A 14823-nucleotide genomic window follows, 5' to 3' on the forward strand; every position below is an offset into this window, starting at 1 on the left:
TTGGTTACCCAGTGTATAGATTTGAATGTTGTTTGCTGTTGAAGTGGTTTTGTACCCTTCATATCAGCTGATGTTTTGTTTTGCTTTTCTTCTTCTCCTACATTGTATTAAACAAACTATACTTGTTGGGCATTTGCTTCTCTGAAGAATACATTTAAAATTAAGTTCTCTGCAGTAAAAGCATTTTTCTCTCCTTTACCATAGCTTGGGAATTTTCTATTCTTAGAGCTGTGGAGTATTACTTCTGTTGGTTTATTTATAGCACAGTAAAAGCCTTATTTCCGAGCTGTGCCTTCAGAGTGAGATGCTATCCGTTCTTGGTGCTGGACTCTGTCATTTTAGCATTATCCTTTTCAGGGTCTGTGCAATTCTGTGCTGCCTCAGTTTGAACTCAGGGAAGGGACTGTGTCTCAGAGGTGCTGTCTGTCTTCAGGGCCTTGTTCAAGAGAGTTTTCTGCTGTCTTACCCAGCCTGGGAGTCACAGTGGGGAGGAGGAAGGCAGGGAAATGGCCATATCCCATCTCCTTGCCAGTTCTTTCCTGGCAGTTCTTGTTGTGGGAGATACGTGGAAACAGCCGTCTTTTCAGTTTCCGCAATGAAACGATCACAGTTGTCCTAATACTTCTGTGAGGCATATAATAGGGAGAAGTCTTTATTTTCCCTTGTGTTTTTCTTTACCTGTCTGTTGATTTTGTAGAGCCTAGAGGGACCAGAAAATGAAGGCTGTTTGCCTATATGCGTGGGAGAAATCTCATTCTTCTTTTCCTTCATCCTTTTAGGCAATCCCTTCTTCAAGGCTCATGTTTTAGGCTGGGATACAGCCAAATCTGTGGCTTGATTTGTCTGACCAGTGTGAAGGCTTACAAAATGCTTTTGCCCCCATAGTATGTAACTCTCAGTGTTGGTTTTAAACCCATCTGGTTCTGCTGTAGATGCAGCTGACATCTTGCATTCTCTCTCTCTCTCTTTTTTAATATTTTTGCAGCCCTGTGGGCCTATGGACTACATGCTGTCATTCTCCCTTGCGTGGCCCAGCCCCCACCTGCCTCCATCTCTCCCTCCCTCCCATCCTCTGGACAGAGCTGCATATTGGCATCACTCAGGGAGCACAGAATGTATTGTCTGATCATTTCTGCTTCTCATCCCCTTTGGCTGCAGAAACTTCACATTTTTGCTTTGTGTGTTTGTGTATGTGTGTTTGTAAAAGGCTTCCATGGCTACACAGTGTGTTGTAGGATTTTAATATCTAGGAATTTAATAGTAGCATGCAATGCTTCAAGGCTGCATTGTTCACTTGCAACAATTCTCAGTATTGTTTTCATGCACTAATCTATACTAGATCATTACAATGATATAAGATTCTGCTCTACAATTAAACTGTGGGAATTGACATAAAAGACCTGAATAACTTGGTTTAAGTGGAACAGATGCTATTGTTATTGTTGTTATTCCATGCAAGTGTTCTGGTTTTATTATCTATTTAATCTCCACAATCATATTGTCTCTGTAGGAATAATTCAAGAAATATTATTTAAGTAAAGATAAATATTCAATTCAGTATTTTTATATATGTTACATATTAAAGTACATGTTAAATTATGTTACAACCATAAAGGACTGGATTATGATTTTTTCCTATACAACTGGGTGCTAAAATACAGTAATCATTACAGATGTTGTACCTCTGATGTGTTCCAGTTTATCTGTCCTCTGAATTAAAAACAGATAAGCAGTATTTGAGCCTGGTAGAAGAGAGATTCCTCTAAAAGAAAATGTTCTTTTTTTTTTTAATGTACTTTTCTGTGTGTAGGTGTTACCACATGACAGTAAAGCGCGTCGTCTCTTTGTAACAACTGGTGGACTTAAAAAGGTTCAAGAAATAAAAGCAGAACCTGGGTCACTTCTTCAGGAATATATCAACACTATTAACAATTGCTACCCAGAGGAAGTAGTAAGGTAAGGAAAATGAAATGTAAAAAATTTCATACTTATAACATTGTTAGATGTTTTTCACAGGAACAACACAATGCAAGGATTTAAAATATTAGTTTAACTTTTGCATGAATTTTGTTTTTAATAAAACAGCATAATATTTGGTTAACTGCCTCAGTGGTAACATGACCATTAGACACATACTTTTGAATGCTTTCTCTTTTCTGATTGTTTTGGGAGTCAAATTTCTTTGTCTGTAAACAAAGGCCAAATAATCAGGCTCTTGCAAGAAACTGGGGGAGAAAACTCAGTCCTGCACTACCTAGACAAACTCCAAGACTTCAGCACAACCACTCTAATGTTAATGAACGTCCGTGGGAAGTTAATTTTATCTCGGTAACTTATTTATGGATTATTCGGGCTCCAAATAACAGGTATTGGTGAATCTTTGCTTGTATCCTTCACTTCCCTAAGAGCCTGTCTGATAGTGTATTCAGAGGCTCCTTTGAAACTTCCTCTGATGTACAGAGGGTCCAGAGGCTCTCCTGCGTGGTTGCTCTGCCCACAGCTGCCCTTCCTCCCCCAGCCTCATCATGAGGCTTAAGTGTTATATAAAAGGACCATACACCAGCTGTCTGCACCAAGTTGAACTTTGCCCTTAATGAATACAGAAACACTATTAAATAGCTTACAGTCAAAATGTCACCATCCTAAATTGTAATAATGAGAGAAATGCCCTCCTAGATTCTAGATATCCATTTACCAGTCCTTCACTCCATCAACACATCAAAAGGTTGCTGTACTCGTGCACTCCCTCTACAGGCTCTGAAAATCTGCATCATCAATTTTAATTATAGCAACAGAGTTCTTCAGCTAATAGTAGCTACAAACTAAGTCATGCAAAATGAAGCCCTGTTTGTCTCCACAAGGAAAAGCCAGTGGCGGTCAAATGGGTAAACCAAAATAATAAAGAAACTTTATTCTGCAGCTACAAATGCTAATACTTCGGAGGGAAAGAGGACATTTGCTTACTGTTTTCTGGATATAGTTGATGTTTCTTTGTTACAGCTATTTTCTTCCCCCTGTAAATGAAACAAGGTTACTTATGTAGGCTGGGATGTAATAAAGAAAAGGGCCCCTTCGAGCATCTCCAGCTTGCCTCTTTGTGCTACTGCCTGATGCTGGTTGTGCTGCCTGAGGCACAGCTGCTATAATAGACTCCAGCTCTGGGTTTGTCCTGGAGACCTGTTATTTTGGGCTGTTTGCAGACAGAGTATAATAATGCATTGAAAAGTTAGCTTTACAATCAGAGAACTAATAGGATTTTTTAAGAGAGTTACATTATGCAGAAATCATCCAGAAAATTAAAATCAACAAGGTAAATGGATCTTCTTTCAGTGTGAAAACATTGGGGATTTCTACTGGAATACATTTTAGGCATGTATTACATGGTCGTGTGTACCTCTGTCTTTATAGTTAAAGCTTCCAGGGCTCAGAGGTGACAACTTACATGCCTCCAAAACCAGGATACTGAGATGTATGTTTTTAGAATAACACAGTAATAAATTTCAGATACTCTTAACCTGGAAAACAAGAACTAAATGCAGCTTTGGTGATGCTTGCATATTGGAAGCATGTAGTTTGTCCATTGTGGAAAACCAACTGAATGACAGCAGGACAATAATGGCACCATAGAGTCCTACTCTAATGAAAACCTATTGGATAATCTCCGTCCTTGAGTTGGCATTAGAGACAGAAGGTCATTGTGATAAATTTTTTTGTTCCAGAATCAATCTTTCTCGCATTGATGTAGACTTCACATTAGCTTTGGGGTGTGTGCTTATGTTTGACGAACAGCAGTAGACTATTGTTGTCTGGCAGCCTGTGGTTCTGTGTAAACTCATGCTTTTTTTATTAAAGGCCATAATTTCAAAAGAAGTTAACATCTACATTTCTCAGTAAAGACAATACTTATGGCTGCTGAACCTATCTAAAACAAGCCACTGACCTACCTGCCCTACAAGAAGCTAAACATATTTTTGAAAACCTGACTTCCAAGTATAAACAATAACATAAGTTGAAAAGCAGGCTTTTAAAATATTGTAGGGGAATAAATGTAGAATTGCTTGACCAGTGTTTAATGCTAGGATTTTTTTCCTGATCAATAGAAATATGAATAGTGTTTCATTACTTAGCACAGAACATGCATTGTAGTCTAATGCACAAACAAAATGTTTGTCTTTCAGGTATTATTCCCCTGGATATTCTGAGATACTTCTGGAAAGGGTGGAAAATTACCATCCAGTTTTATAAACTTCAATTTTTTATTAGAGCTGTATTTCACATTTATGCCTTTATGACTGTAATACAAATACAGCTGTTGAAACTCTTGTTTGATTCTGAAATTTCCTTCTACTGTGTGAACTACTGACAGAGCCCAGCAATTCCAGCAAGCTATATTTTGTTCTTTATAAACTTGTTTGTTGCTAAGTTTTTGTTCCTTTTTGTTTTTCTCTAACATTACTACCAGATATTGCTGCATATATGAATGGAATTTCATGCAGGGGTGATGATTTATCATAGAAGCTTTTTTAGAATCAGTCATTTCCTTTTCCTTCCACAAGAAAGGTTTGTTATTATCTCATTCAAATTTTAGCCTTCTCAGTACTGTAGACATTTTCCCCTTTTGCCTTTGCATATTGTTTAGAGCTTCCCAAGCTTGGTGAGGGGGAAAAAGCTGGCCCCTGTGCTTTTTCTAATTATGGATCCATTCTGCACTGAGATATCTCCTACTGCTACCTTTCAGAAAGTAAATTGATGTAATTTTGCATCTCCAAACATGTTAGTAGCTGCTAAATAAAGAAATAATCAGATCTGATGATGATAAAAGGGCTGAATTCTGCATGATATGATGGTGTGGTGGTCTTGACATGGTAGATAATATATCTTCTGCAAAAGTCCTAATTAAGGCAGGATTCACTGTGGAAGGAAGGAGCAATACACTGTCTGGTGTATGCGTCGTCGTTCCTCTTGGAAGGGAGTGAACTTAGAACTTCCACATGCACAAAGGGAAGGACCCTGGCGGGTTTGGCTCCATTTTGGTCAGAAGCAAATCTGTGTGGCTCAGAAGGAGAATTGCTTGGCTGCAGGAACACAGTTAGCAAAGTTCTGAGTACATTCAAGGGAAACCTGAGAATACTTGAGCTCCACTGATTTGAGTGATGGAACTAAGGCTGCTCAGTACTTATTCTTCAAGAGCTGAAATTGCTGCAGAATTGAGTCGAAACACACTTGGAACTTAGTCTTGAAGTTGCAGATCACATCGACGTGGAGATTATTGGAGGTATGAGCTCTTGCCTGTCTGTAGAACATCCTGGAAATACTTTTGCCTTCTTACGTAAAGTTAAAATACTTTTACATTCTGCTTACTCCTCTGGTATATTGTAGCAGCAGGGAGCACCCCACAATTCTTTAGTATCCCCTACTATGTATCTGTCATTTACCATTTTTTGTTCTTCTAACCATTTTTCTTTTCCTCATATGCAGCAGTTTTTTGTGTTCTTTATCTTTTTTTTTTTTTTCCCAAAGAGTAATAAACAGTGTTTCTGGAACAGGATGTTGAAATACTGGCAGCCACAAGGAAAGACAATATTTGAAAACCCCCGCAGGAGAGAAACTTGTCTACTTTCTTAAACATATTAACTGAATGAGTTTATAAAACAGGGATAGTCTCTTCTATTACTTGTAAAACAGGAGCAAAGACTTATTGCAGTTGGAAATGATTTAGAGTGGCTTTTCTCTGCCAAATTCCAAATGGCTATTTTCTTTTATTCTTGTCAGCATGTTTTTCAACAGTTCACAAAAACATTGAAGGGTTATCTTGTGTTAAGGTTTAATTCTACAGAGGGCTGTGCTTCCGCTGTGAGGTACTTGGTGCTCTCAGGAGAAGCAGGGGATGCACAGTACCTTGCTCTGCGGAGCCTAACTGAGATGGAAACTGTTGGTGCCATGAATGCTGGTATAGAAACCACACCAGCTGGGTGCTTTCCTTAGCCCACATCAGAGTGAACAGTCTTGGAACTGACTAGCTTCTACCAAATGCCTTTTTGTTTTTGGTGTTTATATTCTGACATTATTAATACTAGGACACTAGTGGAAAAACGTTAGGTCTATTAAAAAAGATTTTTGTAATACTCAATAATTTTCTCAATGCATTATGGATCCTGTACCATCGCTAAAAGAAAATGTAATGGAAGGGCTTCCAGACACTCTTGAAGGATCTGAAGCCTTTATTTTCCCTAACGGAACAGAAGTGGTGCAGCAGGCTGAATGCAGTTGCAGTGCAGATGGGAGGCATGGAGCTGTGTACCCATAGCTGCATCATGTGCCTGGGAGCACACCCACACCACACAATGCTAATGTATATGTTTTGTGCAGAGAGAGCAAAGAGGCTTCAGTCCCCTGACAAATGTGCTCCTGCTGTGTCACACTGTGCTACACTGTAAGGATTCCACAGGGTTAAATTTCAATGCCTAAACAATTTGTTCACAGTCTTTTCACAGTCTTTTTCTGATTCCTGACAAAGGAAATGATTGCACAAGTCAAACCTTCAAAGTGATCTGATTGTGCAGAGCACAATCTAAATCAGACCTAGCATAAATACATCTTTACACCAGCTAGGCTGTTCTGTCCTAGGCCAGTGCCTGTATGGCCTCTTGTTGCAGGACTCTCCTGGACAATGCCTCATCCCAATAGGCTGTGGCAGTGCAAAGTCCTCTCTCATACTTTGAGACCCCTTCAGCTCTCCTTTGCTGGCAGGCTACTTCCCTACATTGTACCTACACCTTGTGGTTGGAGGCTTCTTGCAGGTACAGGTCTGCACAAGGCAGATCTAGCCCTTTACAGCAGAATTACCGCTAATTTATATTTTAGGGTTACATTACTAGGGCAAGAGTTGCTTTTTTCCTGTAGTGTTTCACAAACTCTGATGTACAGCATTTCTACCCCATTCTCTCATTTGGCTTAAGTCATCATCTAAAACTATATTAATGTTTGTAATTGCTACTCTGGCAGGCTTCAAGTGTGTATCATTTGTCTCAATTTCATAGAATAAAATGTAGATTTGCATTTTAATTATTGTGCAAATGCTGTTTTCATGCTAGTTTGTGACTGTGATACTAGAGAAGATGAAGAACAGGCTCATTTTGCAGCTTGAGCCTGACACTACCTTTGGATGTTTGTCTCAGCTTACCACTCAACAGTGCCTACTTCTGAGCCTAGGACATACAAGCATTTCAAGTAAGAGTCCCTCTCACAGAGGTGGCTTATTAAGACACACAAAGAAAATTAAGCCAGTGCTTTGGCAGAAATAAATGTAAGCGGAGACAGCCCTTAAATCATTTTGCCAGTTCCTTTGACTGCAGCATCGGGACTTTTCAACCCAAGTCTTTTAAAGATCTTCTCTGGGGGCCCGAGCCATGATTTTCTTCTGCATTACTACAGCTATTATTACATCTACAGATGTAAACCAGGGCCTTGAAAGAACATGTGGATGTGTAAAACTTTACCATATTTCACTCAGTGGATGGATTAACTGGCCTACAAAAGCTCCATTCTTTATCTGAATGACTGGAAACCAAGAGGATCTGAAAAGGGGAAATTCAAGGAGTTCAACTCTTGTGCATATAATATGTTCTGCATTTCCAGAGGGATTTACCAAGGGAATGCTTTGTCTCATCTGAAGTGATCAATCTGCTGGCGATCTGCACCTTAACAAACAAACGAACAAAATGTTGAAGGAGCTGAATGGAACTGGTGAAGGAAGAAATGAATCTCATTTTGTGAAGTACAGCATAAAGTTACTGTAATTAGGAAGTGGACGGAGTGAGGGCAGATCCTCAGTGTTCTTAATTTGGTCTAGGGGGTTGTGAATTAGCTTGGCCAAAACGGAGTTGTAGGCATGGAGGATGCTGTGGGATAGCCTTCAGCTTCTGGTGTAAATTGAAGTCCTCTGATTTCTGGGTGTGTAGGGGAGGCTGACTATTGTCCCTTCAGGTGAGGAGTCTGTGAAAGCATGCTTGCCTCAGTATCTTCCTTAATGGCCTATTGGTGTCCAGTATCTTGGCTGTTAGAGTTTTAGATCTCACTACATGACCAGGGTAGAAAGGAAATATGGAGCAGCACTAGACTGCAAAGCCAGCGATTCCACTTCTTGCACTGCCACAGGATGGCTTTTATGGTCATGGATAATTATTACAAATCCCTATGTATCATCATCTTCAGCTGTGAAGTATCTGTTACACTCCTTTGTTAACTTGCAGAAGTGCTGAGAAAATTAAATTCATATGAGAAGTCGATGCAGCAGAACTTAAGTTCTTTATAACTAATACCATATTCAGAAAGGAATATTGTTCAAGAACCTACAAAAATTTACCTAAGAAATCTTCAAGATGCTGATTTTTAGAATTTCAGTTGAACTAAAAGCCAGTGGATTTTATGAGTTTCTTCACTGATGCAATTTGAAGGGATCTTGGAGAAAGAGGAAATTACAATGTCTCTCATGACTATACTAAAACTATTGATGTCGTTTTTGTATAATACTTAACTGTTAATATTGATGCTACTGTGCTGTATTCTGCAGTGAGCTCTATAATTTAGCTAGTGAAAACACTAATTACGTTATTACCACTGTACTGTATTTCTAGATACTGAACAAAAGATTGAATTAGAAAATACATATAAGAAATACTAAAGCATATTTTGATGGTGAGAATGCCTTTTAAACCGGGAAATGGTATTGTGCTGCCTTTCACAAGAAGTTACTCTTAATTGGGTTAAACACAGTTCATAGTGGTTCGTGTTCCCTCCTACCCAGAGGTCTGATCACGAGGCTTGCTGAGTGCTCAGCCAAGTGCTGAGGACCACAATCTACTGTCTGTAGCAGAAACCTGTTGTGTTCACTATCATGCATCAGCAAGTTATGGAGAAGAACAACGTGAGGGTACTAATGTCATCATCTTAACAGATTTCCAGAGATTTGGAAGGCTTGCTTTTTCTTCATTAAAATATGCTTGTTCCTCCTAGTTGCCACGTCCAAACTGAGTTAAAGAATAGGTACCCAGACTAACTTTTAACTTTTCTATATCTTGTTCGTTTCATAACAGAAATTAAATTTTGAGAGGGGGGAAAGTGTGTTAATGTCTTTCTTTAAAACAAAGTTCTTGATTATTTTTTGTGTCAAAATCAGCAACAAAACTCTTCATAATCTTGTGACAAGATCTGTGCCCTTTGCTCTCAGGGAAAGTTTTGTCTTCACAGATACAGACTAGTGATGTGTTTTATCCCTGTTGTCCTATTTGTAATTAGGTCTGATGGCCTCTGTACATGTTCACCTTTCAATATTAGGTTAGTGTTAAAGCCATTATGAACCTAAAAGGTTGGATTACTACCAAGATCCATCCCTTGTTGCCCCACAGTGCTATAAATTATATTACAACCTATTGTTAAAAATTAGTAATAGGCAACATGGAGGTCTGATGGAATCATGTTAATGAGAGCACTGAAGCATCATTGACTTGCAATATCATTAGAGCCCTGAGACAGGTTTATAGCCTTGTGCAAAGTATATTTGTGTTGGTTTAGACACAGTATTTATTTGGTCACACCCAGCCAAATGTTTCCTTACTAAATTAAAATAAATGCTGGTTAGTTCAATGAGCTACAAAGATATATGGCACAATTTCAGGTTCTCAAGTCACAGAAAATAAGCCCCAACAATGGAAATAAGTAGAGGATCAAAAATGATGGATATACTAGAGTGAATATGAACAAAGAAGGAAGGGAGTTTACCGAGTTGGGTGAAGTTAATTTTTTATGACTCAAGCAATGTATAAAATTTGGAAAGAATAGCTCCCATTTGTAGTCTGCTCTGATCTTTATGTAACTCCTCCCTGTACGCACATACATACACGCTTGCAAGCATGGTCAACCAAAATGTAATGATTTCTGTCTTTGCTTTCACAAGACTTGCCTCCGTAAAGTATCTTTAGTAGCTGGAGGACAGCAGGCCATTGGCAGGTCCTCTACTCACTAACGTCATCTTTATGGTACTAATTTCCATTAAGGTCAGCAGCACCCACCTGATTTCCATTGCAGTGAAGAATCAGGCACTGGATCTGCATCACCTGTACTCCTTTGTGCTCTGAACAGCTCTGCTTCTTGCTGGAAGCAAGTGATGAAATGACTTCCTTTTTTTTTTCTTTTCCCCAGCAGTGCTTCAAATGAGGGAATGGTAGGAAACCCTTTCTGGAGCTTTTGGAGAATGGCTTGTGCTCCGCGTTGGAGATGGAATCCCCAGCCATGCAGGGCATAAGGCAGAAAGGGAGATAAGAAGTATCAGAACCATGCTGGTGTTGCAGCTATTACCTGCTTAGGGAAGTGAATATGTAAGGAAGCTTCAAGTTGTCTATCTGCTTTCATGAGTAATACCTCTTTGCTGTAGCCATCTCCAAGTTTGGTCATGGGGTTTGTTGTCTTTGCCTCCTGTTTTGGAGCCAGGCAGTTGCATCAGTTGGTGACACAGTGGCAGTGCTGCTCACGCCAGCCTAGCATTGGATCATGATTCCTACAGATGTTTTTGTTTTATGGGAACAGAAAGGAGGATAACTCCAGTCATTCTATAAGCAGTTTAACAATATGAAACTTTCTTGCTATCAGTCACTCCAAAGCAACTCCTATGCCAGTTTATCTGTGAAGACTATAAGGGCTTGGAGCACACCAGAGATGGGGAAATTTTGCAGTGAGAGGCTGGGCAGCATTCAAGGAGAGCAGGCCTCGTGCCTGTGCTGCTTGTAGGCCATCACAGCCAGAGAGATGGAGCTGAAATTAGACTGTTCTTAATTGCATGGGTTAAGACCCCACCCTGCCCTGGAAAAGGTTGAGTACAGCATATACCCACACCACTGAGAGGAATTATAGATTCCTTTCCTCTCTTCCATCGCATGTCCATTTGGCAGCAGTGCACCAACCCTACCTGGTTGGGTCTGGCACAGGGAGGACTTAAACCTCCTCAGGATATCCCAGGGATGTCATTTGTTAGTGCTTTGAAGTTGAAGACTGCTATGAGCACTAGGTGTTATTACTGTTTACCAACGTGATCAGTGTGTAGCTGACCTTAACTCATTTTCTTATGGCAATTCCCTTGGTTAAAGAGGAGAAAATGAACCATTTGATGAGTGTTTTAAGAAGCTGCCATTTCAGAAGCTACAGCTATGCTTGTGATACATTGCCCTGTCCAACAGCAAGGGTGAAAACTTGTCTTTTTCTCTAAGGTGTCGAGTTCCAGTTTGGACCATCTGCCCATATTTATGTTATCTTAAAAAGATAAATCAGACATGACCTACTAGTAACAAATTCTGTTAAAAATTTTGCTACTGACTTAAATTACCATGAAATCATGAATCATTATTTTAGGCCTAGCCCTTCTCCCTCCAAGTGTTGTTTTTTTTTTTAAATTCTGATTTTATGTTTATGTTAATGTAGTCGTGCAATGGGAATGTTTGGTAAAATTGCTGTTTCATTTACAATAGAAGAATGCTTTAGCAGCTGTTTTATAGCAGTTTAACTACTCTGACCTAAATGACTGCTCTTAAGAGATTGAAAAGTAATTGAAAAAGTGAAAAAGTCCAGGACCATCCCTCCTTTTTTTTTTTTTTTTTTGCACTTTGTGTGTTTCTTTTTCAAAACATCTTTGAAACAGCTTTATAAACAATTTGAATTCCTCTGTATAATACAGATGAGAGAGGAAAGAATGCCAGTTTACTGGGACGTGTTCTCTGACCACCTGAGAAAAACGAGTTTTTCATCCTCTTCAACATCATCTGGAGTTATAATAAAATGTGCTCTCAGCTGGATTCCTTCTGTGTGAAAATAGACAGAGCTATATCATTGCACACCTAAAGGAGGGATACAGACCTATAAAAGTAATCTGAAATCTGGATTTTTCCTGCTCCTCGGAGACCACAAGTAATTTTCTGTAATTTTAATGAAAATTATTTGAATCTTGAAGGAGGTTGAAGGAGGGATATACCTCTCCCTTCCCCTCAACCTGGGTAACCCAAAGGGCCAGAGCTAGAGATCATTTTATACACAGCTAAGTTGCCTGTCACGATTATAGTGTGAAAATCCCTAGCAATAGTTGTTGAAGGAACTGAAAAAATCCACAAAACTAAAAGGTAATTTGGGAAAATTCACTTGTAAGCTAATAAAACTTCAGCTGAATATTCATTCCAATCTGTTGCAGATGAATGAAATGTGGTGCTAGTGTGTTGGAATCCTGGGGTGACAGACACATGAAGAATACTTAAAAGATGGATGTTAGTTAACTAGTGCTGCAGACAAGCCGCCCTACTTGTCTGGGGAACTGGTCCTGAAAACCCTCAACCAGACGACAGCTTTTGTTGATTTGATGGTGACTGTGCACTGAAGGAAGGTTCTCAGGCCTGGGCATATGGCAGTCAGATGACGGCGGTGCAGCTCCCGTGATGTGCTCTGGACTGGTGGAATGGTTAGATGACAAAACTCTGCAACTTCACACAACCGTGCCGTAATTTGAAGCTGTTCTGCAGGGAAACCGTAGGCAGCAAGTACAATTTCTAAACCTGATAAAAATTCCATCCTGTTTAACTGCCATCAGGTCTACTGCTGCAGATAAGCAAACCAAGTGAAAGAACAAAGCAATGGGGAGATTTGATCTGGCTTCATAATGCAACCGAAAAACTCCTCATTAGAAAAGCATTTTCCATAGCTCCAGAAGCACAGCACTGAGGTCTTCGCTGTCTTCTCCTGCCATGTCGTTGTGCCCTGAACAGGCGGCTGGTTCATTTACTTCCTTCTCTTTCTCCTGCTGAACATAAGAGTGGGTCAGTCACTTTCTTCTGGATCTCCTTCATCTTGTCTGTCTTTTTGTTTTTTAATTCTTTCATTTGCTTTAGCTCAAATTCACTGATGCACATATCTCCTACACAACTTTTATCTATGGGAGAGATGCAAGAATCTCCTTTAGCTCCTTCTGATGCTTTCCAGACCTGAGGTACTCCCTGTGTTCCTTGATTCCAGGTTACGATGCACTTAAATAATTTGTCCTGTGTTTTTGTTTATTTGGCTAATTACTCTTCACATCTCCTTCAGCCCTTCAGCCCACTCCACACATTGCTTGTCATAGTTCACGCTCCTTTTGTCTGACTTCGCTTTTTCCAAGGCTAGTTACTGAGTCTTGGCAGAATTGTTACAGATTCTTACGAACAGCTGGTTTTTGCTGTGACAATAGGCTGATGTATGCCTTGGAAGTGAATACACAGGCCTGCATATTAAATGCTTACAGTGTTGTGACAAGCACAACCAATTTTTTTTCCAATCCTTTAAAAAACAACTAAGGTGGAGATTAAAAATAGGAAATAATTGAAAAGAAACATTCATGGGCTGAGGAGCAAGCATGCTTGAGATGAACCACACAGTATCAGCTGTGAGGAAAGTCTCAAAGAAGATCTCTTTTAGTGAAAGACTTCAAGAGGAGAGGGAAGCACCATAGGCCACACTGTCCTATATGTAGGAAATGTAGCATGTGGGTACCTGCACAGTTTCTGCTGGGTTATCTCTCAGTAAAGGGATCACAGAGCAAATGCAGCTCTACTTACCCAGCAAGACAAGGTGTTCTTATTTTACAGAATTCATTTATTGCTTCAAATAAACTTTTATCAGACAACTACATCATGATCGCTGTAAGCATGTATTTTAATGACTGCTTTAATGCTGTGTGGAGTATGCTACTGCCTTCATCCTTCTCTCATCTCCCTGTATCTTCCTTCCACCTTTCCATTACTTTTCCCCATTGATGTTCGATGCATGCAGTAAGGTATGCCTGTCGGTGGGTATTAGTTTCACCAGCTCTTCTTTGTGGTAGTATGTCTATAAATAGCAAACAGCATCATTCCTAATTACATGTTGCCCCCAGATGCTCCATGGGTGATGCTGATGGATTGCTGTGTGGGTGGTGTTGAAGGGGCTGGGGGAGAGGGAGCTGGGATGCAGTTTCTCTGAGTGGTAGCGGAGGTTTCTCTCTGGGCTGGGCTCATCAGTCCTCCCTCAGTAAAATGAGCTCAGGAACCTCTGAGATCGTGCATCTGGGCATTGGAAAATGGGACGTAATGCCGGAGAGGCTTTGGGGTACTACCCAGACAAGGCACTGGGAGAGACAGAGAATTTACCCTTTACCTATCACTGCAGAAACCACAGAGCACGGAGGGCTGACAGACTACACAAGCCGGTTTTGCTCCCAGCCCCCCCAGCCCCCGATTCCGCGCCGGGCGGTGTCAGCGCCGCGAGGCAGAGCCTTACGCGGCGGGCGGCGGCGCCCGCGGGGCTTCGTTAACGGCATTTCTGACCGCGACCTTCTGCGTGGATCAAGGTACCCCTGTCACGGCCGAGGGCAGAGTGTGCTTCGGACGCGAATCAGGCCATTTCTGGCCAGCACCGCCCGGCTGTGGAGCTGGCGGCCCGGCCCGCCGGCTGCCGGGCCCGGTGCGCGGAGGACGCGGGCAGAGCGGCGGCAGGAAGGAGCAGCCGCAGACCCTGCCTTTAAAAGGGACAGGCCTCCCTGCAGCGCTGGGGTGGACGTGCCTGCGCTAGCAGGCTGAAGAGGGAGGATGGAAAAGGGAGTGATCCTGGACCCTGAAAGGATGCTCTCCAAACCCCAGAGAAATCCAAGGAAAGGTGAGGAGGTGAAAGCAGGGTTTTCCAGTCAAGTGTTTACCGTTTTTGCACGGACCTTTACTCTTCAAGGGCTGCTAATGGAGGAGGAGGAAGTGAGAGAGTGCATCTGTGCAAAAGTGCATC

General features: G+C 40.9%; 1 protein-coding gene and 1 long non-coding RNA gene across 6 annotated transcripts in view; both read left to right on the forward strand.

Annotated features, from left to right (window-relative positions):
• The window catches only part of SPAG6 (sperm associated antigen 6), a 34759-nt gene extending 29954 nt beyond the window's left edge, over positions 1-4805 (forward strand). For all 4 annotated transcript variants that reach the window (XM_064444783.1, XM_064444784.1, XM_064444786.1 and 1 more), the window contains 2 exons: positions 1811-1956; positions 4179-4805. In XM_064444783.1, coding sequence (XP_064300853.1) covers positions 1811-1956; positions 4179-4245 — 213 coding nt within the window. In that variant the 3' untranslated portion in view covers positions 4246-4805. The remainder of the gene's footprint in view (positions 1-1810; positions 1957-4178) is intronic.
• A 9679-nt stretch (positions 4806-14484) lies between these two features.
• LOC135312108 (uncharacterized) overlaps positions 14485-14823 on the forward strand; it is a 40575-nt gene continuing 40236 nt past the window's right edge. For both annotated transcript variants that reach the window (XR_010371764.1, XR_010371765.1), the window contains exon 1: positions 14485-14700. This is a non-coding gene — a long non-coding RNA (uncharacterized LOC135312108). The remainder of the gene's footprint in view (positions 14701-14823) is intronic.

The sequence above is a fragment of the Phalacrocorax carbo genome, chromosome 2, assembly GCF_963921805.1.
Source record: "Phalacrocorax carbo chromosome 2, bPhaCar2.1, whole genome shotgun sequence".
Taxonomy (NCBI): domain Eukaryota; kingdom Metazoa; phylum Chordata; class Aves; order Suliformes; family Phalacrocoracidae; genus Phalacrocorax; species Phalacrocorax carbo.